General features: G+C 48.6%; 4 protein-coding genes across 4 annotated transcripts; all 4 read right to left on the bottom strand.

Moving 5' to 3' along the window:
• Positions 1-2532: 2532 nt before the first annotated feature.
• Positions 2533-5578, bottom strand: LOC120659222 (QWRF motif-containing protein 2-like). The gene is made up of 6 exons (XM_039937279.1): positions 4277-5578; positions 3991-4110; positions 3297-3413; positions 3141-3230; positions 2870-2977; positions 2533-2778 (listed from the first exon to the last, which is right to left on the bottom strand). The coding sequence occupies exons 1-6, from the start codon at positions 5474-5476 to the stop codon at positions 2710-2712; spliced, it is 1704 nt and encodes a 567-aa protein (XP_039793213.1). The 5' UTR covers positions 5477-5578; the 3' UTR covers positions 2533-2709.
• Positions 5579-5901: 323 nt separating this feature from the next.
• On the bottom strand, positions 5902-22868 carry LOC120659226 (peroxidase 50-like). Its single transcript, XM_039937286.1, has 3 exons — positions 21840-22868; positions 20630-20634; positions 5902-5921 (listed from the first exon to the last, which is right to left on the bottom strand). Exon 1 carries the CDS (start codon positions 22829-22831, stop codon positions 21857-21859), a length of 975 nt encoding a protein of 324 aa, XP_039793220.1. The 5' UTR covers positions 22832-22868; the 3' UTR covers positions 5902-5921; positions 20630-20634; positions 21840-21856.
• On the bottom strand, positions 9065-10211 carry LOC120659227. Its single transcript, XM_039937287.1, has 2 exons — positions 9812-10211; positions 9065-9712 (listed from the first exon to the last, which is right to left on the bottom strand). The coding sequence occupies exons 1-2, from the start codon at positions 9894-9896 to the stop codon at positions 9498-9500; spliced, it is 300 nt and encodes a 99-aa protein (XP_039793221.1). The 5' UTR covers positions 9897-10211; the 3' UTR covers positions 9065-9497.
• On the bottom strand, positions 17952-19684 carry LOC120659225 (peroxidase 35-like). The gene is made up of 3 exons (XM_039937285.1): positions 19201-19684; positions 18966-19131; positions 17952-18470 (listed from the first exon to the last, which is right to left on the bottom strand). The coding sequence occupies exons 1-3, from the start codon at positions 19636-19638 to the stop codon at positions 18073-18075; spliced, it is 1002 nt and encodes a 333-aa protein (XP_039793219.1). The 5' UTR covers positions 19639-19684; the 3' UTR covers positions 17952-18072.
• Positions 22869-23457: the final 589 nt, after the last annotated feature.

Here is a 23457-nt window from a genome sequence, read left to right as displayed (position 1 = left end):
CTCACCGGTTTATCCGACGCATACAACTTTAAAACGTCGGTTCATCCGGTGATAGGGAAAACAGAGCCCAGAAACGTTTTTCCAGCCCGCGACCTTTGGAAACTTCGATGATTAGACGATCAAATAAAGTTCAAAGGTGCTCAAATTTTGCAGGCATGATCGCAAAGGACTTGTGAACATATCCACGGAAGAAATCGACTAATCACTCCATGGTTTGAGAGGAATCGAAGAATTCCCGAGCAAGAACAATGTTTTCTCAAGAACACAACAACGTCGATTCGAAGAGACTCATGATTCCGGGGGGTTTTGCACTGGGCTAGATGGATTAGAATCACCTCAAAGAGTCACACAATCACCACAAAACAACCTCTCATCTTGTACTCAAGAATCGACAAAGGAAAATCGAAAATCATCCAAACAAGGCACAAGATGAACAAAATCGGAGTGAATTCAAAACCCCGGAGGGCACAAGGAGGGAAGGGCCTCCTTTCCCGATCAATTCACGTACAAATTCTTCACCAATCCATGGCTAAAATCCCTAACTCTAGAGAGGAGAGGGAAGGGACAGGAAGGAGAAGGGCGCCAGGCGGAGGTGGTGGCGTGGTGCTGGTTTTTGGCTGGCGCTCCTAGAGAGAGGAGAGGGTGAGGGGTATTTAAGGTGCCCACGTAGGGGTCCAAAATACCCTCGACTCAAACTAGACACTAAAACGCCCGTAGGGGCAAAATCGGAAATATGTACACGATCTCATCCGACGGCGGAGTTTCTTTTTTCGACTCGAAGTCTTCTCCGCGATGCTGCCATGTCGATAAAGATCCGGTTTGCGGTTTTGGGGGGTCCGCGAAACCCGAGTAGGTGGCCGGTTTTGAGAAAACCGCCAAAACTCCACGCGCGGGAAGATTCCCGCCTCCACGCCGTGGCCCTAGACGTCGTTCCCGCCTCGGCCTTCTGACGGCCCTAGACGCCGCCCGACGCCCGTCACCTCCTCGCCCGCAGCGAGGCCCTAGACGCCGTCGACGCCCGTCGCCTCCGTCAGTCCCGAGACCGACGCCCGTGCCTCCACGACTTGGCGTCTTCAACCGCCGTCCGCCTCCTTGGTTTTGTGGCGCAAACCAAAAAACCCGCCTTCCGTCACCGCTTGCGCCCTCGATCCAGGAGTGGACGCCACAGCTATCGCCCGGCACGAGCTCCGGTCCCGGCTGCCCTTCACCGCCGTCGACCGCACGGTCCATTGGCCAAAGCACCTCCAAGGAGATTGTTGAGGAGCCCCGATTTCGGTTGTGAGAAGTCTTGTGCTCACCTCACCGGAATGGTGAAGAGCAACTCTAGTGGAATCGAGATTTGGAGCGGTTTCTTGATTCAAGCCGGCTAAAGATCAAGAGGTTTCTTGATAGAGGAGCGGTTGCTTCTTGGAATCCACCTCAACGTGGATTAGAGGTGATCGGCAAGTCATCGACACCACGGGAAAAATTTCTTGTGTCAAGCTCGGTTATTTCCTTTGCTCTCTTTACTTCTTGCATTTACTTTGAGCAATTTACCTTACTAGAGCTTGATTTGTATCTTGTCATTCTAGATTGCAAACCCAAGCTAGAAATAGTTGTAGCATGGCATAGGGCTCTCTTGTGTTACTAATTAAATTTTTTTAGTATTTGTGATTTTAGTTTTAAACCGTCTATTCACCCTCCTCTAGTCCGTGTTCTTGATCCTACAGCCCAGCCCCACGACCTTTACGTCCTGCCCCAAGTCCCTCTCCCCCACCCACATTTGGAGCGGGTTGAACCATTCTGACCGTGGCAAAGGTAGTGGTTTGGGGAGGCTCTGGATCTAGGAATTCTGAAAAAGTGGCCAAGGAAGCGAGAAAGGTTCGAGAACCTAGGGTTAGAAGCGGATGAGATCCCCGCCTCGGAGACGAAGGGAGGGTGAGATGGGAGTGGGATCTGCTGATTCAGCGGAGGAGGCCTGGTCGGAGCATCGCCCTGGTTACGGGCACCCCCAAGCTCGCCTCCAGGATTCTCGCCGCGTTTCCCAACCAACGGTTGGTAGCCGATGATGCCCTCGGGACGCTTGGCCGGAGGAGGTGAGCAGAGACGAGGCCGGGTTTGGGGAAGAGGCCCGAACCCGGTACAATGTGGATCATCCACGGGGCGGTTCGCCACCGTGTTCCTGCACAGCTCCGGTGAGAGTCTCGCCGGAGAGACAGTATCATCCACATCGATCGCACGCGACTGCGCGTCTCTGGGTGACCCCCAGCGCAGGCTAATCGGGATATGCTTTAGCAGTACAGAGTTCTGATCCACATGCGCAAACGGAAATCGGGGCTCCGAACGAGCTCGCCGGAAGGCCCTTGTCGTCGTGTCGACGAGGAGGCTGACGAAGTCGCCGAGGCCCCGCCCAACCGCCTTTCCCGAGCGAGACATCATTCGTGGATTTTCACTATTCCCTTCGAAGATGCTCATCGATATCCTCGCCTCCTTCAGTTGGAGTTCCCTCTGCATCGCGTGCAGGAAATTCTTCATTCGTCTTTGGTTTTGGACTCATGCATTTCTATATATAAAGTTCTGACACACTTTGGTGCTTTGGTGGGCTACAAAAGCAATACATTGTTCCTAACGGTTACTACTGCACTTAACAAAGTTTCATTTTTTACCAACCACACCCGCATTCTGCAGTTGGAGACTGGAGAAGTGTATAGCCTGAGAGAGCCCTCGAGACTATTGAAAATGCCGATGCCTTCTTTGGTTCATCTGTATCCTTTGAGCTTGCAGACTGCTGTACTTCACCTGTTTCAGCAACATTGAATCGAGAACAGTTAGAACACCAACAGCTCTGGCAGACGAAAACCAAATCTATCGGTCTGCATGTACCCCTTACGTGTATTGATGCTAGTGTTGACAGCAAGTCTCTGCACTGTGCTATCAGAATGTGTTCTTGAACGAAAACTCTGGAGAGCTGAGATACCAAGACATTCGTCCGGGCTAACTGCAAAAAATGGCAGATGATTTCAGACCAAAAACAGCAGACTCTTACATGGTTCAGTACTTAGTGCTACATCACATGACTTATTGCGGTAGCATTGTGTAAATCAGTAAATGTTATATGATGCCAAGAAACCACAAAGGGGACTCTTGTAAAAAATCAGCACCTGAGGCAGTCTAGCAGTAATTGAGTTTCCTAGAGTATGCATGACATCAACTGCAGATCTAAGAGCATTTTCAATCCCTTGAATGTCTGCCTGCAAATATGAAGTCCTAATTAATATTTCAACTGGAAGCAACGTGGTAAAAAATGATAAACCAACCATTGCTCCATCGGAAACAGGAAGGCGCAGGACGGTGGCATTCAGGGCCTGTGTTGTTCCTGATAAAGAATGAGCACAATCCCTCTCCAAAAAGGACCATTCGTCCAGGTATTTCATCTGCATTTTGTAAGTTTATCAGTTTTTTATCAATGTGTACTAAAAAAATGAATTTTTATATTAAGACTCAAAAAATGACTTTAGTGTTGAAAAACATCAATTAGTTATTCCTTCAGGTCCAGAAGAGTGACAGGGTTGAGCGTGTTGGGTGTACTAGATTTAGACTTTAAAGATGGCATTATAGCTAGTGTAAGTATCTTTATGACCCAAATCATGGCCATTCAATTTTGCAATCTAGTACAACTTCATAAGTCCATATCGGTAGTGACCTTACGATCTGATTTTATCTACTTCACAACTGGTGTAATAAAGATCCATGTGCTAATCATCTGGACAGTCAGTAAATGCGTGTCCAAAAATGACCTAGTATATATACTAGTACTTGCGGTCCTGTGGATTCATGAAACAGACAGCCCTGCTCAAGCCCAATTGTCAAAAACTGGATTACTCAAAGTTTTTGGTGAATAACTAGAAGTGATGCAAGTGTCAGGAACAAATAGAGATTTTTTTTGTATGGAAGGAACAAATGGAGAATTGACCGTATGAAGAAAGCCGCATATCAACCGGAAGTTCTTACCTGTCCTCTGAGAACTTCCATGAGTTTGCAGTTGTTTCGAAGCAACTGTAGCTGCATCTTTCTAATGGCGACCGATTTGCGCATCCTCAGGATGGCAATCCATGCACCACTCAAGGTTTTCTGTCATGAACATGAGAATGATCAGCTGAATTACTGAATGGCAACCGTAACAGAAATTCATCAAGTCAGTGAACAACTGATCCGTAACTCTGAATAACTTTCAGCCTATCATGTCATGTCTCAAGTTTTGTCCAAGAAGAACAGAGATGCCCACTCGGTCACTCACCTCTGCAGCCGTGGTCTGCAAAGAAAGCGCGGCGCCGGCATGCGCATTCACGAGCCGCCACTGCAAATGCTGGGTGTAGCGTAGTCTCAGCTGGTGCTCCTCCTCGGCCTTGATCGCCGTAGGGGGCTTCAACTTCATCGTGTCACCACCGTCGAAGCCGCAGCCGGTAGAAGAAGCCTTGCCCTGCATGTTCCCGGCAGAGACAGGCGCGTCGGTGGAGCGCCGGCCCGGGGATGGGCTCGCCGTCCTCCTGAACGAGCTCGCCACCGGCTTGCTCGTCGTCGGCTGGTTAAGAGACGACCTGCTGAACGCCGAAGACAGCAAGCCGTTGAACAGCGACCTCTTCTTCACCGGCGCCGGCGCTGGAAATGTTCCAGAGGAGAAGCGTTCGGAGTGGATCCCCATGGCGTCCCGCGTGAACCGCGCGGAGGAGCTCATGGCGGTCCTCGGCGACGGTCGCGGCCCAGAGCCGACGCTGCGTCTGGGCGCGATGCCGTCCCCGGACCCGCCGGACGACGCGCTGTCCGTGTCGTGGGATGACAGCGCCAGCAGGTACTCGTTGGCACCGTCCACCGACGCGCGCCGCGGCGTCCCGTGGAGCACCGCCGCCCGCACGGCGCCGAAGATGGCGGCGGCGCTCCCCTTCCTGCCCGAGGCAGAGTACCCGGGGCTCTTGGCGGGCGCGCGGGCGTCGTGCCCGCACGGCGGCGGGGTCGCCGACGCCGGCCACCGGTACGTGTTTTGGCTGGCGTCGGACACCTTGGCCCGCGCGGCCGCGCCCGCGGCGCCGGATCTCCTCTTCTCCGCGGACCTCGCCCTGCTGGTCTCCAGGTAGTAGGCCGGGCTCTGGAACGCGACCGCGAGCGTCCGCGTCGTCGTGGTGGCGCTCCCGCAGGAAGCCGCGGCGTCGGAAGTGGCGACGGCAATGTGCTGCGGCGGCCGCGACCGCTCGGTGGAGGCGGGCGGCCTCGAGGCAGGGGCCGACGCGGAGGAGGAGATGGAGGTGGGTTTGGGGGAGGGCGTCAGGTAGCGGGAGGCGACTGTCCTGGCCTTGGGCTTGTTGGGGGCCGCGGCGACGGCGCCGGCGCCGGCGCAAGCGTTGGCGTTGGCGTTGGAGAGCGCGGCGGGGCGGGCCCGGCGGCGGGCGGTGTGGTCTAGCGGAGGCGCCGCGAGGGTGGCGTCCACCATTGCGGATGACATCCGTGCTGCTGGGCAGCCGTGCTGTGGGTGGAAGGCGGCAATGCGCGCGCGCGCGAGTGGGACGCGACCAACTCAAAGTCTGAAACCAACCGGCGTTGACGATGGCGAGTGGCTTTGCTTTCTCTATAGGTGAAGTGATGTGAAGCTAGTAAGCTACTACTATTTATGCTCTGCTTCGTGTATCAGTGTTGGCGCCTTCCGATTTTTCACTGCTTGGAATGTGTGTACAAGATACACCTTCCACCTTCGATTTAAAGGACGACATGCATGGGTGTGCTTTGAATTTGTACGTATACATAGTGTCTTAAAAATTTGGCATAGATAATCTAAGCTTCAGGGTCTAAAATGAGCAGGCGATCTTCTACAATTTTGAACTAACTACTTTATAAAAGTTAAATTAGATTGTGAAGGGACTAGCGAAGCTACGATCCATTGACATCCCTGCGTACCGGCCCTCTCAATCTTGTACCGTCGGCGGGAGAGTAGTACTACAATACATACCATATATAAACGCACACCATACGCGTACGCGTCCAACAATATGAGTATTGTACCTCTATATACCGTACGGGAGAGTACTGTCCATAGACGCTAGATGATCTCATCGCAACTAATTAATACTTGTACACATAGTAACTTCAATTTTTCTTTTGTATAACATATATGTATATATAGGATATTACGATTATTAATTGTAGGCTTATTTTGAAGCCTCAACATGAAGTTGTCTAGGATCCTAGCCGGACATCCTAAATTGCGAGAAATTCTAAAAAAAATATCTAGCCACCAATCAATATATAGTAATTATCATTGGTAATAATGGCAGTTGGATTTATTTAATTTCTAAAAAATTTACTCACCAATGCCATTATGAAGAATTAGCTTAAAATAACTTTCTATATCTATGTTTTAATTACCCACATCTGCCATTATAGGAAAAAATAGATCCAACCTAATTTAGATCCTATACCTTTATCTTAATTACACACATCTACCATTACAGAAAAAATAGATCCAACCTAATTTACATCTTTCGAAAATAAGTCCATAAAACAGTACCAGACACATCTACACTAACTATCCTTCATAATCTCTTCTCCTTATTTAAAATAGTTAAAGTATATTTACTCGCAAAAGAGTTAAAATATATTCAATGTTAAAATATATTCAATTTCTATGTATTATGCTGTATAAATAAAATCTCTATTGCCTAATCTTGTATAGCTGGGTTTGCTAGCGCATTAGTGATTAGTGTGATGTAAACAAGTTAAAGTATATTTACTTATAAAGAGTTAAAATATATTCAAATTCTATGTATTATGGCGTCCAAATAAAAACTCTATTTGCCTAAATGGTTACTTCGTGGTGTCAGTGGCGCACTTTAGTGTTGGCTGGTGGCTCCAGCCGGTACTAAAAGGCTCCAGGGAGCACTGTAGTCTAGGCCCGGTACTAAATGGGCACGTTAGTGTACCTGACCAAAGTACGCCCGGTACTAACTGCTGTGGACGAATGAGCCGTTTTCTAGCAGTGTTCATTCCAAGTGATTTTAGCCTGTTAAATTAAACTTCTCTCTATTTGATCAAATTTATAGAGAAAATCCATAAATACCTACAATATTAAACTAGGTTCGCTAGATAGACTAAAATATATCTCGGTCTATATTTAACAGATGGTGTGTTTACTAGAAATATGTATAACTATAAATTACTACTTACCTGTGTAGCTGCACGGGTTGATAGGCTAGTGTACTTATATAGTACTAACTTGGATGTATTTATCAACTACCAGTCAATCGTAAAGATGGAGGACCTGAGTATGTATCTACTGGGATCATCAGTACGTAGGTACAAAGGAAGGAAGGGATATTGTATAGTACGGCGTATCTGTACGGTATCTCAAGGACCAGGACGACAGTCCTGGACGTACGTAGTATTATAATATATTGATTGTACGCACACGAATAAATACTGGGCAGGCTTCGTGATAACAAGCAACTAAAAAGCCATTCTTACTAGCTTAGGGCGTGTTTGGCAAGGTTTAGCGCGTAGCTTTCGATTTCACCTGTTTTACGCAAAAAGCGGGACACCATATAGTATGAAGCTATTTTGTAAGTCAGGGTAAAAATGAATTAGAAGTTAAGTGAAACTATTTTTTTTTCGGATTTCACGTATAGTCAAAACCTATTACAACGTGCATGGGTTGCTCGATCGGCATGTGGCAGCTGGTGCTGCAATGCGCTGCCCTACGTGTGCGTGCGTACGTACGTACGTAGTTATTTAGTTTAAATAATAATTCCACAGCAGAATACGCGTCGCGTCGATCAATCACCATGCAGTTAGTTAATACGCGTATATATCAACCTCCACCTGTTTGCTGCGACGGTTCGCCGCCTGCCCGGTTGCCGACGGCACACGGCGGCCGGGCGGGCCGTCTCCGACGATCCTCTCCGGCCGGCCCCGTGATCGATCAGTATCTTGATGGTTGTATTAACTGCCCAGCAACCTTGATAACAACTGCTGACACCGCTTATAGTGTTGGGCATTTTGGTTGGTGCTAATTTGGTGTGGAAAAAAAAATCGCTGACTGGTTGGCTAACCAGCCAGCCAAATAAACACTGTCAGAGCGAGGTTGCATTTGCTGCTCCGCTTCGATCGATCTGCACTGCAGTCTGTCTGTCCAACTTGTCTTTTTATTTTTGGGCTGATCGATGCAAAAATGACAGCAAACATGTGCTTGCTTGATCAACTAACCCGTGCAAGTAAAAACCCATGGTGTATGTATTTTGTCTCATTCTATCCCTGCGGGCTGCGGCTACCCACAGCTCTAGCTAGCTTGGTCGGCCGGTCAGAAATTCAGAATAGTGATGCTGATGCATCAGGTTAACAGCTAACTCACGTCACCAGTTTGGTCAATCCGCCGATCAGACATACGACCATCACACAAACGACAGGGGTAAGACTGAGACAACAACAAAAATAGATCATACAGATAGATCCTAGATGATGTACTCCGGCTACTGAGCACCGTGCAGTCCCTGTCTGTCCTTTTTTTGTGTGTGTGCGCGCGCGCGCGAAACGAGTCGGAGTCCCTGTCTGACCGTCCCATCCGCGTTGAATTTTTGCACGGTCGGCAAGCGATCGATGATCCGCCGCACTGGTTTCGCACCAAGAATGTTGCGTCTACGTTCAGAGTATTCGAGACGGGGGACCTGGAATTTTTATAGAGGTAGAGCAGGTTCATCGTCACTCCATCAGAAATAGCCTCCCAATCCTCCCTCTGTTTGTCAAATAAAGGATTAGTAGAATAACAAGGGTTTCAAAATCTGTTGTGGGACAAATGAGTTTTTTTGTTTCCTAATACTGACGGCCAGGCCAGCCATGCGTCTAGAGTTGTCCATACATGGCCGAATATCCTGTGTTCTCGATCGGTCAGAGCCTCCCTGTGTACAGGACAGCCTCAACACAGGCACGTCAGTCGTCACAAACTCTAAATCCTCGATCAAGGACTACTCCATATGTCTCGTTTCAGTTGATGAACAACATGGTCAGAGCTTCTGCCCAATGATATCATCGTGAATTTGTGATTGACCATCTTTCATCATGGAACCCTGTCTTTAATAACTTGTTCGTAACAACACATGGAAACATACAGCCAAAATTGGGACAAATCAGCGGAGACAGACAAAATTGTCTTTTGCACACTAGTAGCAGCAGACATGGAGCAAAATTACGGCAGCCTGTTTGTATGTACAGCTCTGACATGACTGATACACACACGCGCAATTCTGACTGAACTCTACTGCTCTCCATCCATAGGAATAGGAGCTCATCATCATGTGAAACGAAATCCCCGCGTTCCCAAAAAAATCGTTTCGGCTCCCTCCATCCGATGGCGGCGGTTGATTGATTGCTCGCTCGATTCAACAAGGCAGCAGCACAAGAAGCAGAGGACCGACATCTCTGTCTGAATCCGAGGAGAGGAGCAGAGCATCCAACCAACCCTGCTCGGAGTCGGATCAGAATCAGAGCGCGCAGCAGTAGGAGGCCAGGCGGCTCCAGGCGGCGGCGGCCTTCCTCCCCACCCTGCCCCTGCCCCTGCCCCGCCGCGAGCCCTTCCCGGCCATGACTCCTCCTCTAGCCCTCGTGCTGCTGCTGCTGCTGCTGCTGAGCATCTCCCACATGACGTGCACGTCGCTGTACTCGCACGTGCGCACCTCCTTCCGCAGCCGGCCCAGACCTGTGCCCACATCCATGTCAGCCTCGCCGTCAGATGGGTGGTCTTCCGGTCCCCGATGGTCGTCCATCGGCGCGTAGCTGGACGACGACGACGACTTACCGGTGGCTCGCCGGAGGCGGAGGCGCGCGCTGAGGCCGCGCCACACACGCTTCACCGGCACCGCCGCGCGGCCCAAGCACGACATCGATCGATCGATCGATCTCCTGATGATGTCCTCGACCGACCGACCTCGCCGGAGCTGGCTCGATCGGCTCTCCCTGCCTTGTCTGTAAAAGTCGACGCCGGAGAGGACAGAGGAGGGGGTCGTTGAAGAAGCTCTCTCAGCCTATCTGCAGTGCTGGCATTGGGCCTCCCCGGACCGTATTTATAGGTGAGATGGAAATGGCTCGCTCGACCAGAGGGAGGGAGGGAGAGAGAGAGAGATGCGCGCGTGATGCACAGGGAGGAGGGAGGCTCGGCTGCCGATGTGGACGCGGCGGGGGACGGCGAGCGCGCACGTGGATGGACACGGATTCGTCGCGGCTTCCCCCTGCGCACGGGCACTAGCAGGAGCAGCAGACGAGGCCAAACTGACAGGCAAGCCTTTAGATTGCCGCGTCAGGATCCAACGGCCCCTGATCCCGCATCTTTTTTTCTCCTTTTGTCCAGGGGTGGTGGTTCTTTTTTGTTTTCCTTTTCCTCCTGTCCTCTAGTAGTGTCCAAATCGTTTTTAAAAAAAAGAGTAGTAGTGTCCAAATCTCCTTTCGATTTTTTGTTACCATTTTGTTTTCCTCTCATAAGTGCAATCAACAACATTTTGCACTCCATCAATATTTTAGTATGTTTCATGCTTTCGGCCTGATAGTTACAGCAAGGTGAGTGCACGGTAGACATGCATGTACTAGTCACATCACTTGTGACTTTCTGAGTGAACAAAAAAAAAAGGAGAAAAGGTTGATTTCGTTTATATTTTTTCACCGCCCTTAAACCTGAAAAGGACATATATTAGGTGACACTTTACAGGGCAGTGGGCGTCAAGAGACTATCCAAACTGAATCGTGCGGCGATATAGCGGCATTAGAGTAATATATAAATTAAATATTAGTCCTAATTAAAAACAAGAAAAAGAAAGAAAGAATTTTTTTGAGATTACAGAATAGAACTCAGAGACTCGCAAAGGCACGCACACTTACCCCTACAAACACACATAGAGAGATGTCTCGTCGCCTACTACTGAAAGCACAACGCCATTAAATTCTACAATATTTGCTCCTAGAAAGTCAAACCCAAGATTTGAAATGCTGTCGAAACTCTCTTGTACTCCCTCCGTTCCAAATTATAAGTCATTCCAAGAATTTTGGAGAGTCAAACCATTTCAAAGTTTGACCAAAATTATTGAGAGAAACACAAAGATTTATAACATCAAATAGGTATACTATGAAAATATAGCTAACAAAGAATCCAATGATATTTAATTGGTATCATAAATGTTATTATCTTGTTATATAAATTTGGTCAAACTTAAAAAACTTTGACTCTCCAAAATTCTTGGAATGACTTATAATTTGGAACGGAGGGAGTACATCATTATATCAGTCTCAGTGGGAGTGTCATCGACACAGTTACCAAGACCATAAACTAGGTAATCGAGCCGGAGAAGTGTTAGGCGATGACACTCCTCTCACATTTCATGACACTCATCATCCTCTCTCTTAAAAAAGTTATCATGTTAACAAATTTAATGCTCATGACACTACTATGACACTCTCATTGAGACTGGCCTTAAAAATCTTTACTTGAAGATTTGTCACTTGGGTCATCGACGTTTGGTTTGGCACGCTCCACTCGGTCGGAGGCACCTCATCGTTTTACATTTGACGAGCAAATGCCGAAATATGTTGTCGGCTCGCTATCCGCGTTGACATCTCAGTGACAGGTGGGGTCCGACAGTGTGCAACTCCTCAAGTGCTTACGTCCTCGAGGAAGCAATAACTCAATCAAATCTTTGGTGAAGCGAAAAAAAAAAAGTAGTAAATTAGTGTGCACGTCGGATAGGCACGTAGTTATCCAATATATACGGTCAGATAACAGTTGTTACGCTGACATTGAAAAATAGAGCTTATATTGTCTGACAAGGACTCTTTGTTTGACTACGCGCCAGGTGAAAACAAAAGCAGCGCAAGCTGATGCTGACCGTTTGTTTGTTCTGACAGGGAAATCAAATCAGAGCCGACGGCTGCAGTTTTGAGCAGCAAGCAAAGCAACATACTGCTTGCTAGGATCGGGTAGTCTCTCGTCGATTCCCCTTCTCTCTCCAGTGCTACAGTAGACCGTGGCGAAAGGGAGGGAGACGCCGTCTCCGGGGCCGATTCCGGCGCCCTCCTTCTTTTGCGGTGTCCTTTCCGGCGCTGAAGAAGGAGGAGGGCGGGGAATCGACTACCGGGTGTTTATATTTCCTAGGTAGTTTGTAGATCTAGGGTAGTTAGGGTGCTCACCGTCGTCGTCGATGGCGGAGCTTGTGGTGTCGGGAGCGGCGACTGCTGAGCGGCTCCGGCGGCGAATAACCTCCGTCAGGAGGATGGTCTTCTTCCCCGTCGTTGTGGCGGTGCAAAGCTTTTGATCCTCCAGGCTGTTGCTGGCGGCGGCGCTTCCTCCGGTTGGCCCGTGAGTTTAGTTGTGCTCATCCTTTTCGCGTTGGGGATGGAGCTTGTATTTGCCCTGTGGGGGCTTGCTTTTCGGGTCGGAATTTGCGATTCTGGCTGCGGATTTGTGTTCTGGTTGGAGGGCTTTGGCGACTTCGTGGAGGATTTTGCTATTGGGAAGACGCCTTTGCGACGACAACCAGAGCAGAGGGATGTCAGTTCTTTGCTTTCCTTGAAGCTCGACGGTGATGGCCAATACGCGCCAGAGGGGGATGTCTTGCGGCTACAAAAAGCTGGAGGTCTCGTCGGGTTTCTTGGTGGAGCTTTTATCTTGGTCAGTGCGTCTTCTCCCCGTCTCCAGCGGATCCGGTGGAGATGCACAGGATGGGATCAGTGACGGAGGATCCAAGGACTTCTTCTCCAAATTTGATCTCCTTCAGGGTCCTTTGTGTAACTTTGTGCACCTGGAGTTTGTGTGCTGTGGAGTTTATTGTATTTTTCATCTTCTCCCGGGTGCCTTCTGTAAAAGTCTTGTTCTGAAGATATGGGTTCCAGCCCCTTCGGGAAAAAAAACATACTGCTTGCTAGCGACTGGTTTTACCTCTTAATCTACAGTCTAGTACACCGTTAACGAAAGATCCATCTTGCTGTAATCAGTCCAAATCAATGGAGGACTGGAGTCGTAGTTGCTGACCGGCGGCAAGTAAAGTCGCTTCCATTCCATCAATCAGGCGATGCATATGCAGTCCTCATTGAACACACTAGTATACTATTAGTCAGCTTAATTCAAGCGCCCCATAAGCAGGATTAATTAGCGCCTGATTACAATCCAGCTGATTGATTGATTATTATAAGTTGCCAAAGGGTGCTTAGCCTAGCGGTTAAGACACTCGAGCGGCACTCCACATGTCCTGAGTTCGAATCCCCGTGAGAGCGAATTTCAGGTTGTGGTTAAAAAAATTCTCTCGCCGGTCCCGTGTGCCAAAGCACTGGTTAAGAGCCGATCCAGGTCGACCTGAGGACCGTGTATGGCCCAGGCAATTCCCAGGGGTTACGGTTCCCAATGTTAGGGCAGGGCTGGGGTTCGGGGATTTTTTCGGTCAGAGAAGCCAAGGCTTCTTTTTAGCTTAATACCGGTGGGGCGGTCTTTCCCCACCCGACCGAGTTTTGATTATTATAAATTGCAGAGAAAGACGGTAGCTCCGCAGCACGTTTCGCATGCATCCATGCCCGTTCGTCTTTTCTTTTCACTTTTTTCCTTTCCTTCTTCCCTGCATTTTCTTCTCGAACGTCTTTAAAGTTTAAATTTTATAGTATAAAATAAATTATCCAAAAAATTATAGTATTGAATATACTAGTACTACTCCGTATATCTATATATTATATATAGATGCAACCCACTAAGTGTCATAATTGTATTTCTCTCAATCCTCGTGCTGCCACGTCATCAATCCACTAAGTGACATGTTGCTATGTCATCAACCACTAAGTGTCATAATTTCTATTTCTCTCGGTCATGTTTTTCAATATGTTGCGGTTCATCAAAAGTATAAATAAAGAAGAAGCCCAGCAACCAAATTTTTTATTTATCAATTAAATATTACTCTATACAACATACATATGTTAAATACCCTCCTTTTATTTTTTTTATTATTGTCTCATGAACATTATTTTCATTTATCAATTAAATAATAGTCTATCTAATATTAATAAATAAATCCACATTTATTTCAAAAAGAAAAATAATTAGTCTCCTATGGTATTTCTGTCTTCTAAAATTGATGCATCCCACTAGGAAACGTTAACAAAAAGAAAAACAATTAGTCTCCTATTGTATTTCTGTCTTCTAAGATTGATGCATCCCACTAGAAAATGTTAATTTATATTTCTCTCAATCCCCATTGAGGCACCAACAATGGAAGAAGCACTCCTTCATCCAACTTACTATGTCTCTTCATTTCTCTCATGTTTGTAATTTGATCATCCAAGCTGTCATTTTCTTAAGTCTCTCTATCTAACAATACACTACCACCACCACCCTTTTCACTTCTCATGATCTGTAGAACGCAACGCTCTATATATTTTGCTTAGTTGAAGCTATCGTAGCGTTACACACACTCTCGACTCCATTATTTCATTCGGTTCTGGTAGCTCCTTGCCTTCCCCAGCTGTTTTGCTACTCTTAAATTTTGTCTTGCATCACTGTGGCATGCAAGAAGAGCACCGTGAAGGATTGTTCTAGGTCTCTTCTCTTCAATGTTACACATTCATTCATTATGTTCTGATATTGATACTACGTTTAGTTCCTCCTTAATATTTTACTGTTTGATACAACTATATTTGTACAACTATATTTCTAATTATCAACATTTCACACACAACTGCATTCCTCACATTTCATTTTAAAAAAATATTTGCATAAATTTTGCTTAGCCAAAGAGTCGATACAAAGTCAAATCACTTCACAAAATGATGCAGATTTTTTCCATTTTCTCCTAGAATAAAATTAAAGCGATCTTACCATACCTATTACGATTCCTCTTTTTATCAGTTTCATCAACTTGAATTTTTTATATGTACTTCAATTTTAGTATTTAAGCATATCTTATATACAACCATGCCATATATCTCCAATGCTAAAATTGACTACAAATTCATATCTCTATTTTTCAATACACTCAACTTCAATATTTTTGTCCACAAATTCCGCAGCAATGCGCGGGTATTCAACAGTTATTTATTTATATGTAGCGCCCACTCAGATCACATGCACGCGTATCCTTCATCCTTGTCAGTTTTTGCAGAGGATGGTGGTGGACCAAATTAGGTGGTGAGGCCTAAATTTGCGTGTCATACATGCGATGCAGATTGCGTGTCCCGGAATTGTCATTCATCGCAATCTGCTGCGAGACCATACAAAGGAAAAGGTGTCGATGAGGTACACGTGACGAAAACAATTAAAAATTTACAACAATCCGTCCCTGCATCACATGTTTTTTTGCCTAGGACCAGATAGACATGATCATCACGATGACGCGCGCGGTTACAGAAACAGCGGCAGTCTGAAAATGTTTTTGCTTCGGATGCGTTCAGACAGCACGCATGTAACCGAGGACTGTGCACTGTTACGGCGTTCCTGAGCCGATGCTGAAACGAGCGAGAGAGCGAGGTTCCTGAGGCCTGTAGCATCGGATAAGAAACAAGATCCCTCTCACTCTCATTTATTCCTTTTCCTGGCTCTTTATTCTTTCTTGCAACCGTCAGTTACCTGGTTGCATTCCACTTGGCGATGCCATCTCACTTTCAACCTAAGGAACTGGTGCTCACACTCACTCACGGCGTGTACATGCAGGCGGCCAGCCCTTTTCCTTTCCATCTCCTCGACACTCGACAGAATGTGCATGTCAACTTCCATTCTTGCCGGTTCAGTATGACATCACAGATTGAGATTGGCTTGCCGGCAGTTGGATCCTTCTCATTCTCATCCAACAGTAACTAGTTAACACTTATTAGCCACAGATTTCCAGTGCCTAGCTGCCGTTCGTTCAAGAGAGACACAGAGAATGGCGCACCCCACTGAATGACAAAGCAGAGGAAGATAGCTTCGTCAGATGATCTCTGTTTCTTTCTTTCCTTCCTTCTTTCTTTCTTTCTTTTTCTGCAATGACGTTCGCAATGTTCAGTTTCAGCACGCGTAACTGCATGCTGTGCTCCTGAAAGTGCCTTGTGGCACACTACTAGCCCAAAACCTTGGCTGCCATTGTTCTTCTACTCTCTAAAGCTGCTGCCTCCGATCACACTCACAAGTCACACCCACACCCAACTTTTCACCATGTATATGGAATAAATTTTATCCTTTTTTATCCCAACATTATTAGGTCGGTGACGTCAGTGTCTGTCGCAGATGAGACCTGTTTAGGTTTAGCGACGGACACATGTCAATTAGCGCATCCACTACTACAAAAACGATTTGTAGCAATGCCCCAAATTTTTTTAGGGGCGGATCAAAAATTGACCCGTTGCTACAAATGACATGAAGTTACTGTAGCAGCCGACCCACCCCTGAAAATACATTTCTAAGGGCAGGTCACCCCATCACCCGTCCCTAGAAATGTCCGGCCTGTTTGGCTGATCGGTTCTCGGCTTGTCTCGACTTGTTTCGGCTTATTTTCTCTTACATAATACTATTCATTCTACCAGCCGGACACTATTCATCAGATCAGCCGAACAGCCTCGTCATTTCCAGGGACGGGTTGTCATATCACGCGCTGCTACAAAGTTCAAACGGTGAGCGAGCAGGTTCTCTCTCTGGAACTCCCCTCATCTCTCTCCTCTGAGCTATCTCTCTCTCTCGAACTCTCCTCTCCCCTCAGCTCTATCTCTCGAACTCCTAGTCTCAGCCTCATCCCATGGCCGGCAAGAGCGCGGGCGCTGAGCCTCGGCGCGGCGGTCGGCCCGAGCGCCGCCGCTGGGCCTCGGCGCAGCGGCCGGTGGGAGCGCCGCCGCGGGTCCAAAGCCGGCAGATCTGGGCGGTGCGGCGTGGATCTGGGCGGATGGCAGCGTGCGGCGGCGGAGGGGACGGCGCGCGGCCGGGCTGCGGACGCGGTGGCGCGCGGCCGCCGAACGCGACGGCAAGCGGGCGACGGCGAGCGGGCGGCGGCCCGCGCGACGAGCGAGCGGGGGACGGCGAACGCGACGGCGAGCGGGCGGCGAAAACAACGGTGAGCGGCGGACGGCGAACGCGACGGCGAGCGAGCGACGGCAGCACGCGGCCGGGCCGCGGGCGCGGCGGCGCGCGAGCGGCGGGCGGCAGCGCGCTCGCCTGGCGCTCACCTTTTTTTACTTTTTTAATCAATTACTAGGGGCGGGTGATGGGGTGACCCGCCCCTAGAAATCGATTTCTAGAGACGGGTGGTGGGGTGACCCGCCCCTGAAAATCAATTTCTAGCCCCTATAAATAGCTATTTTTAGTTGCGGAAAGTAGGGGCGGTGCGGCATCCGCCCCTAAAAATACTATTTTACCTGCCCCTACAAACCTCTTATGTAGTAGTGATCTATCGCATGGTTTGTTCGAGACAACTTAGCAGTTGGTGTCATGCGTACCATGAGCCCATGACAAGGTGCAAGTTGACACCAACTTAGCAGTTGGTGTTGGCCTGATCTGCATCGCTTATACGAAAGACATAATAAGGAGAAGCAGATCTTTGATTTTCGTCAATGGTCAGTCTGCATGTCTATGTTCATTTTTTTTTCTCGTCTCATATCAGGGAAAGATGTGTGTCACTATCCATGTACCGGCCAGAGCAGAATGGGCATTATATTCCCTGCAATACAGATGACCTACTGCCTGTATATATAAGCCTCAAAACTGCTGTGCATGACAACTACTTCAGCTTCAAAACTGTCAACAAACCGTGTTCCTGACTGATAATTTTTTTTGTAGATTGTCAGCAAGATATTCAGAAGTTTATGTCATTATCACAGCCCTGTTGCCAGCTTTACAATCTGTTTACAGGACCTTTATTATTTGTGTGTCATGTGGTAGACAATTGAATTGTCACAACCATAAGTTGCCAGCAGCTATAATCTGTAGTATGCATTTAGAGTTCCCTTCCCAATAAGTAGAGATTTAAATAATTTTGCAATTTTCTTCTTGTATCCTCATTTGTTTCCTCTAATTAAACCTGTCTGAAGAAAAGAAACTGGGTTGGTTTACATTACAAATCAGCTCGGCAGCAATCAGTTGAGCACTGCGCAGTTGCGGCGGATGTTCCCCTGGCCCCCCGTCTTGACCCCGACGCGGCCCAGCTTGGTGATGGCCGCGACGAAGGCCCGGTCGAACGCCGCGGCGCTCCGGGCCCAGGCGTCGACGGTGGGCCTGGACCTCGGGTCGGTGTGGAGCACCTGGTCGGAGGCGAGCAGGCCCTTGCCGGCCTGCAGGTTCCTGAAGTACTGGTTGTCGAAGGCCACCGGCGTGACGGGGTCCATGGACACGGCGGCGCGGGGGTCGGCGTTCGCCGGGCACTCCGCCTGCAGCTGCGCGGCGTAGCCCCGGTCCAGCGTCGGGTCCGGCGCCGACGGCCCCCGGAGCCGCCCGGAGAAGGTGCCGCAGTGCGCCAGCCCCACCGTGTGACCGGCTGCATGCGATGCAAAATCATCATCGCCGGCGCCGCAAGGTGAATAATAAGCAAGCAAGGTAGCGACAGGCACATGTGTGGTTTTGTCTCGATCGGGCTCGTAGCTTGGAGATGATCGGGTGTGTTGTACGGTAGCGGCGCTAGGTTCCAGAACAGGAAAGGAAAGAAGGCATGGCATTGGCGGCATGGACGAGCTGGGACTGGGATTGCCTTGCTTGGATTGGATCATGTGCAGCAGCAGGCTGTTGGATTGGAGGTAGTGGCCTCGGTTGCTTGCATGCTTGTGGTTGCCTAACTGCCAAGCACAAGCAACACGTACTGGTTGATAGTGGAAAGCTAGGTAGCTTCTTTTTCCTCAAAGTGCTGCGCTTGCGCTTCTCATCAGAGAACACTAATGATTGATCGAGTGTGTCATGATGCATGAATGCATCATCACTGCTATCTAGTAGTTGCCTCGGCTTGCAAGACGGGAAATTTTATCGGTACCGTACGTACCGGAGAGGGCGATCATGTCGGCCTGCGAGAGCCCATTGGCGGCGAAGATCTTGTTGAGCTGGTCCAGGTTGAAGAAGGGCGCCGGCAGCTTCCCGTCGACGCTGCTCTTCGTCGAGTTCAGCCCGTCCAGCCGCCCCAGCTCCACCGCGTACGAAGGGCCGCCGGCCTGATTGATCCACGGATTTAATTAATTTGCTTGGTTCCGGTTCCGGCAAGCTAAGTGATGAATGGTTACCAGGGCTATGGCGTCTCTGGTGGCCATGGCGAGGATGTCGGCGCACGACACCTTGTTCCGGCACTGCGGCACGGCGTCGACTGCCGCCTTGGCCCTGATGACGGTGTCGAAGCCGTCGCCGGCCAGGGACAGGTTGTTGGGGTGGTCCTTCTCGGCGGTGTTGTTCCCGGCCGACGCCACCATCACCGACGCGTCGCAGCCCTGGACGAAGCAGTCGTGGAAGAAGAGCCGCACGGTGGCGCCGATGCACGTGGCGGTCTGCCGGACCTTCCTCGCCACGACGCCGCGCACGATGGACTCCACGCTGGGGCACACGCCAGCGTAGTAGTTGCGCCGGAGTGGCTGCGCCGCGCACGTCGGGGCGCTGCCCGCCGCGGCCAGCGCCAGCGCCACCATGAGCGCCGCCGCAAGCCTCCTCATGCTGCCGGCGCCGCCCATACTGCTCGACCTGCGCTAGCTTGTAGCTGGTGCGCGTGGTGCCTGCTGTCGTCGTCGCCAATGAAAAATGACGTGCAGCAGCTATATATGTATGCAGTGGTCTAGATCAGTACTAGTACGCTTTAATTCGTTGCCTAAAATCAAAATTTTAAATGAAGTCCTAAAACTTTAAAAGGCTAACTGTTGTTTGGATGGGCTAAAATTAATTTTTAGCTTGGACTAAATATTATCTTTGCTAAAAATTAGCCATGTGTTGTTTGGATAAAGAGCTAATAAATTGTTGCTAATGGGCTAACGACTAGTAAGAGGGTTTGCTAAAAATTTATATTTGGATCAGCTAGTGCTAATTTATAGGGAAAAAAACCACTTTATACTCTTGAACTATCACAAAAATCTGATTTTCAACCTTTAACTATAAAATCGGATAATAAAGACCATCCAATTGTTGAAATCGGACAAATTTGGCCTTTTAGATGGTTTTGAAGGTGGCTTTCTATTTTGTGAGAATTAAAATATTTAAATTTAAACAAAAAAATTATAAGCAATTCATTTTAAATAAAAAAGTATATAAAAAATTTCTAAAAAATATAACCTATCTATTGGTATGTACTTTTCAGTTATTCAAATTTGATTTTTTTGATTTTCATAATATTTAGTTGCGATAGTTCGCGAGTGTAATTTGGACTTCTCCCTAATTTATATAGCTAGCTAAAAATTAGCAATGGAATCCAAACATGCTACACTTTAGCCAGCTGCACGAGCTCATAGGGTTTGTGCGATTGGACTTGCACCCAACTAGCAAGCACAGGGTGGTGTGATGGCGATGGGTTGCGAGTTGCGACCCAATGCAAGCTAATTGAAAGGAGCTTTTTTCATTTTTATATTTTAAAAAAAAACAAAATTTAAAAAATATATGCCGAATAGGGAAATTTTCAAAAATGAGTGTCTGTCGCCCCCCTAATGGGCGACAGGGCGCCTGTCGCCCATCCAGTTGGCAACATGACCTAAATGTAAAAAAAAATTACATTTAGGTCCTGGCGCCAGGGCGCATTAAACAGTAAATTTGTAAAATCGATATAAAATTGTAGAAAAATCGGAAAAATACAAACTCAACTGTTATAGATTTTATGAAATAAGATCTACAACTTTTGTCACATAAAGTTTTTCATTTGATCAATGTATCTAAATCAAGAAAAATAGTTCTCGTACCTAGAAAAATCTGAAAGAATTCATTTGGTCTAGTTGTGCTTATCTAAAATTTACCAAACTTTTTTATAGCTCTTAGGAAATAAAATAATGGTACTGTAAAAGTTATGTCTTCTAATACTCAGTATAGCAGCATGGATAAATAACCCATTTAGACTAGACATATTGCAAGATCTAATTTAAAAACTTATTCTAGAAATGTTTTCTGGGCCTACCAATTTTGTAAAAGCCTATGCTCACCATATGCAACACTCTGGTCAAAGATGACATGCATCCAAAGCATGGATCTTGAGATTTAAATAAAAGTGCATTAAACTGGTATTTAAAATAGAGAAAGATACATTGATCAAATGAAAAACTTTATGTAACAAAAGTTGTAGATCTTGTTTCATAGAATCGAGAATAGTTGAGTTTGTATTTTTATAATTTTTATATGATTTTATATCGATTTTACAAATCTACTGTTTAATACATCATGGGCGCCAGGACCTAAATGTAATTTTTTGCCAACTGGATGGGCGCCAGGCACCCTGGGGCGACAGGCACCTATTTTTTTTTTTAAATTTCCCTATTCAGCATATATTTTTGAAATTTTGTTTTTTTATATAAAAATGAAAAGCGCTTGAAAGGAGGTGTCGGACAGGGCGCAAGTGGGCCGCAAAGTGCACATCACACATGCCGATCATTTTGGACCGTCTGATCCCATCATTCGTAGCTGCTGTACACATGCATGTACTGTACTACTATTGCAGGCTAGCTTGGCATTAGGGATGTAAATGGTATGGATATTTTCCGACTGTATTCGAATTCGATCCGGTCTGAAAGAGTTTTTATCCGTCCGTATTCAATTCCGAGTATTCAATATCCGTAACCGATCCGTATCCGAATACTCAAAAGTTATATTTTTATAATGTCGACATCCATTCCAATCTTATTCGGCAAAAACTAGCACTATCCGTATTCGACACCGTATTCGAATAAAAATATGAAAACAAATACACGGCAAGCAGCTTCAATCGAGCACTGCGCAGTTGCGGCGGATGTTCCCTTGGGCCCCCGTCTTGACCCCAATCCGACCCATCTTGGTGATGGCCGTCACGAAGGCCCGACTGAACGCCTCGCTGCTCTGGGCCCAGGCCTCGACCGTGGGCCTGGACCTCGGGTCCGTGTACAGCACCTGGTCCGACGCGAGCAGGCCCATCCCGTCCCGCAGGTTCCGGAAGTACTGGTTGTCGAACACCCGCGGCGTCACCACGTCCATGGTCACGGCGACCCGCGGGTCGACGCCGGCGGGGCACCACGCCCGCAGCCGCGCCGCCAGGCTCCGGTTCAGCGCCGGGTCCGGCGCCGCGGGCCCCCGGATCCGCCCGGCGAACGTGCCGCAGTGCGCGAACCCCACCGTGTGCCCCGCCGAGAGCGCGACCATGTCCGTCCGCGACAGCCCGTTGGCGGCGAACAGCGCGGTGAGCTGGTCCAGGTCGAACGACGGCGGCGCCAGCTTGCCGTCCACGCTGCTCGCCGCCGAGCGCAGCCCGTCGAGGCGCCCCAGCTCCACGGCGTACGACGGGCCGCCGGCCAGCGCGATGGCGTCACGGGCGGCCATGGCGAGGACGTCGGCGCAGGAGACCCGGCCCCGGCACCGCGGCACGGCGTCGACGGCGGCCCTGGCGCGGAGGACGGTGTCGAAGCCGTCGCCGGCGAGGCCCAGGTTCACCGGGTGGTCCTTCTCCGCGGTGTTGTTGGGCGTGGACGCCACCACCACGGAGGCGTCGCAGCCCTCGACGAAGCAGTCGTGGAAGAAGAGGTGCAGCGTGGCGCCCACGGTGATGAAGGTCTCCCGGTACTTCCTCGCCACGGCGTCGCGCACGATGGACTCCGCCTCCGGGCACACGCCCGCGTAGTAGTTGCGCCGGAGCTGCGCCGCGCACGCCGCCGCGCTGGCTGCCACCACCAGAAGGAGAGCCGCCGCAGCCGCGCTGCCGCCCATTATGTTGTTCTTCCTTTGCCTACCGTCATCGAGTTCGGTTTCTAGGCTATATATATACAGTTGTTCATCGATCGTGATGACGACGACATGCACCCCCGGCGACCGGCGGTGGTGGTGTGCTGGGGACACCCGTCACCATGACTGCCTATCTTGCAAGCATAATGAGCGAGGTGGATGTTGTTTTCAACAAGGTAGGTAGAAGAATGTGCTCCAGGCCTTCACTCCAAAGATGAGGATGGAGATGGAGGTGAAAGAAAGGAGCACTAGCTAGCTGATGAGCATGTTTGCACTCCATGCCTCCACTGAAAAAAAAAAGTTTCTTTAATTTGGTGGAGACGGTCGATTCGCCAGAAATTATACGGATTACAAATTTATTACAAGTGCCTTGCCTACACTCCCTCATCAAGGAAAGCAAAAAGAAGTGTCTTCGTTCACACTCACGAGATTATTTAGAGCCCGTTTGGATCCAAGAATTATAGGTGAAAGTGCTAAATTTAACACTAGCTCGTCCAAACTAGGGTGATAATGGGGTGGGCTACACTTCAGCCAAGATTTAAAAACTTTAACATATGTGTGAATGGTGATAATAATTTTAGCCAAGATTGGAAAGGCTGGGTCGGAAGACG

This window comes from Panicum virgatum, chromosome 2N, assembly GCF_016808335.1.
Source record: "Panicum virgatum strain AP13 chromosome 2N, P.virgatum_v5, whole genome shotgun sequence".
Lineage (NCBI taxonomy): Eukaryota > Viridiplantae > Streptophyta > Magnoliopsida > Poales > Poaceae > Panicum > Panicum virgatum.
This window is presented reverse-complemented; position numbering and strand designations above follow the sequence as displayed.

Bases quoted from the DNA above. Each gene is read 5' to 3' on its own strand.
- LOC120659222 (XM_039937279.1), bottom strand. From the start codon at position 5,476: ATGTCATCCGCAATGGTGGACGCCACCCTCGCGGCGCCTCCGCTAGAC. The intron at 4,111-4,276 runs GTGAGTGACCGA...TGTTCATGACAG, and splicing joins TGCAGACCACGGCTGCAGAG to AAAACCTTGAGTGGTGCATG. The intron at 2,978-3,140 runs GTGCTGATTTTT...CATTTTTTGCAG, and splicing joins TTACTGCTAGACTGCCTCAG to TTAGCCCGGACGAATGTCTT.
- LOC120659227 (XM_039937287.1), bottom strand. From the start codon at position 9,896: ATGTCGTGCTTGGGCCGCGCGGCGGTGCCGGTGAAGCGTGTGTGGCGC. The intron at 9,713-9,811 runs GTAAGTCGTCGT...ATGTGGGCACAG, and splicing joins CCGCCTCCGGCGAGCCACCG to GTCTGGGCCGGCTGCGGAAG.
- LOC120659225 (XM_039937285.1), bottom strand. From the start codon at position 19,638: ATGGGCGGCGCCGGCAGCATGAGGAGGCTTGCGGCGGCGCTCATGGTG. The intron at 19,132-19,200 runs GTAACCATTCAT...TGGATCAATCAG, and splicing joins CCAGAGACGCCATAGCCCTG to GCCGGCGGCCCTTCGTACGC. The intron at 18,471-18,965 runs GTACGTACGGTA...CATCGCATGCAG, and splicing joins CGACATGATCGCCCTCTCCG to CCGGTCACACGGTGGGGCTG.
- LOC120659226 (XM_039937286.1), bottom strand. From the start codon at position 22,831: ATGGGCGGCAGCGCGGCTGCGGCGGCTCTCCTTCTGGTGGTGGCAGCC.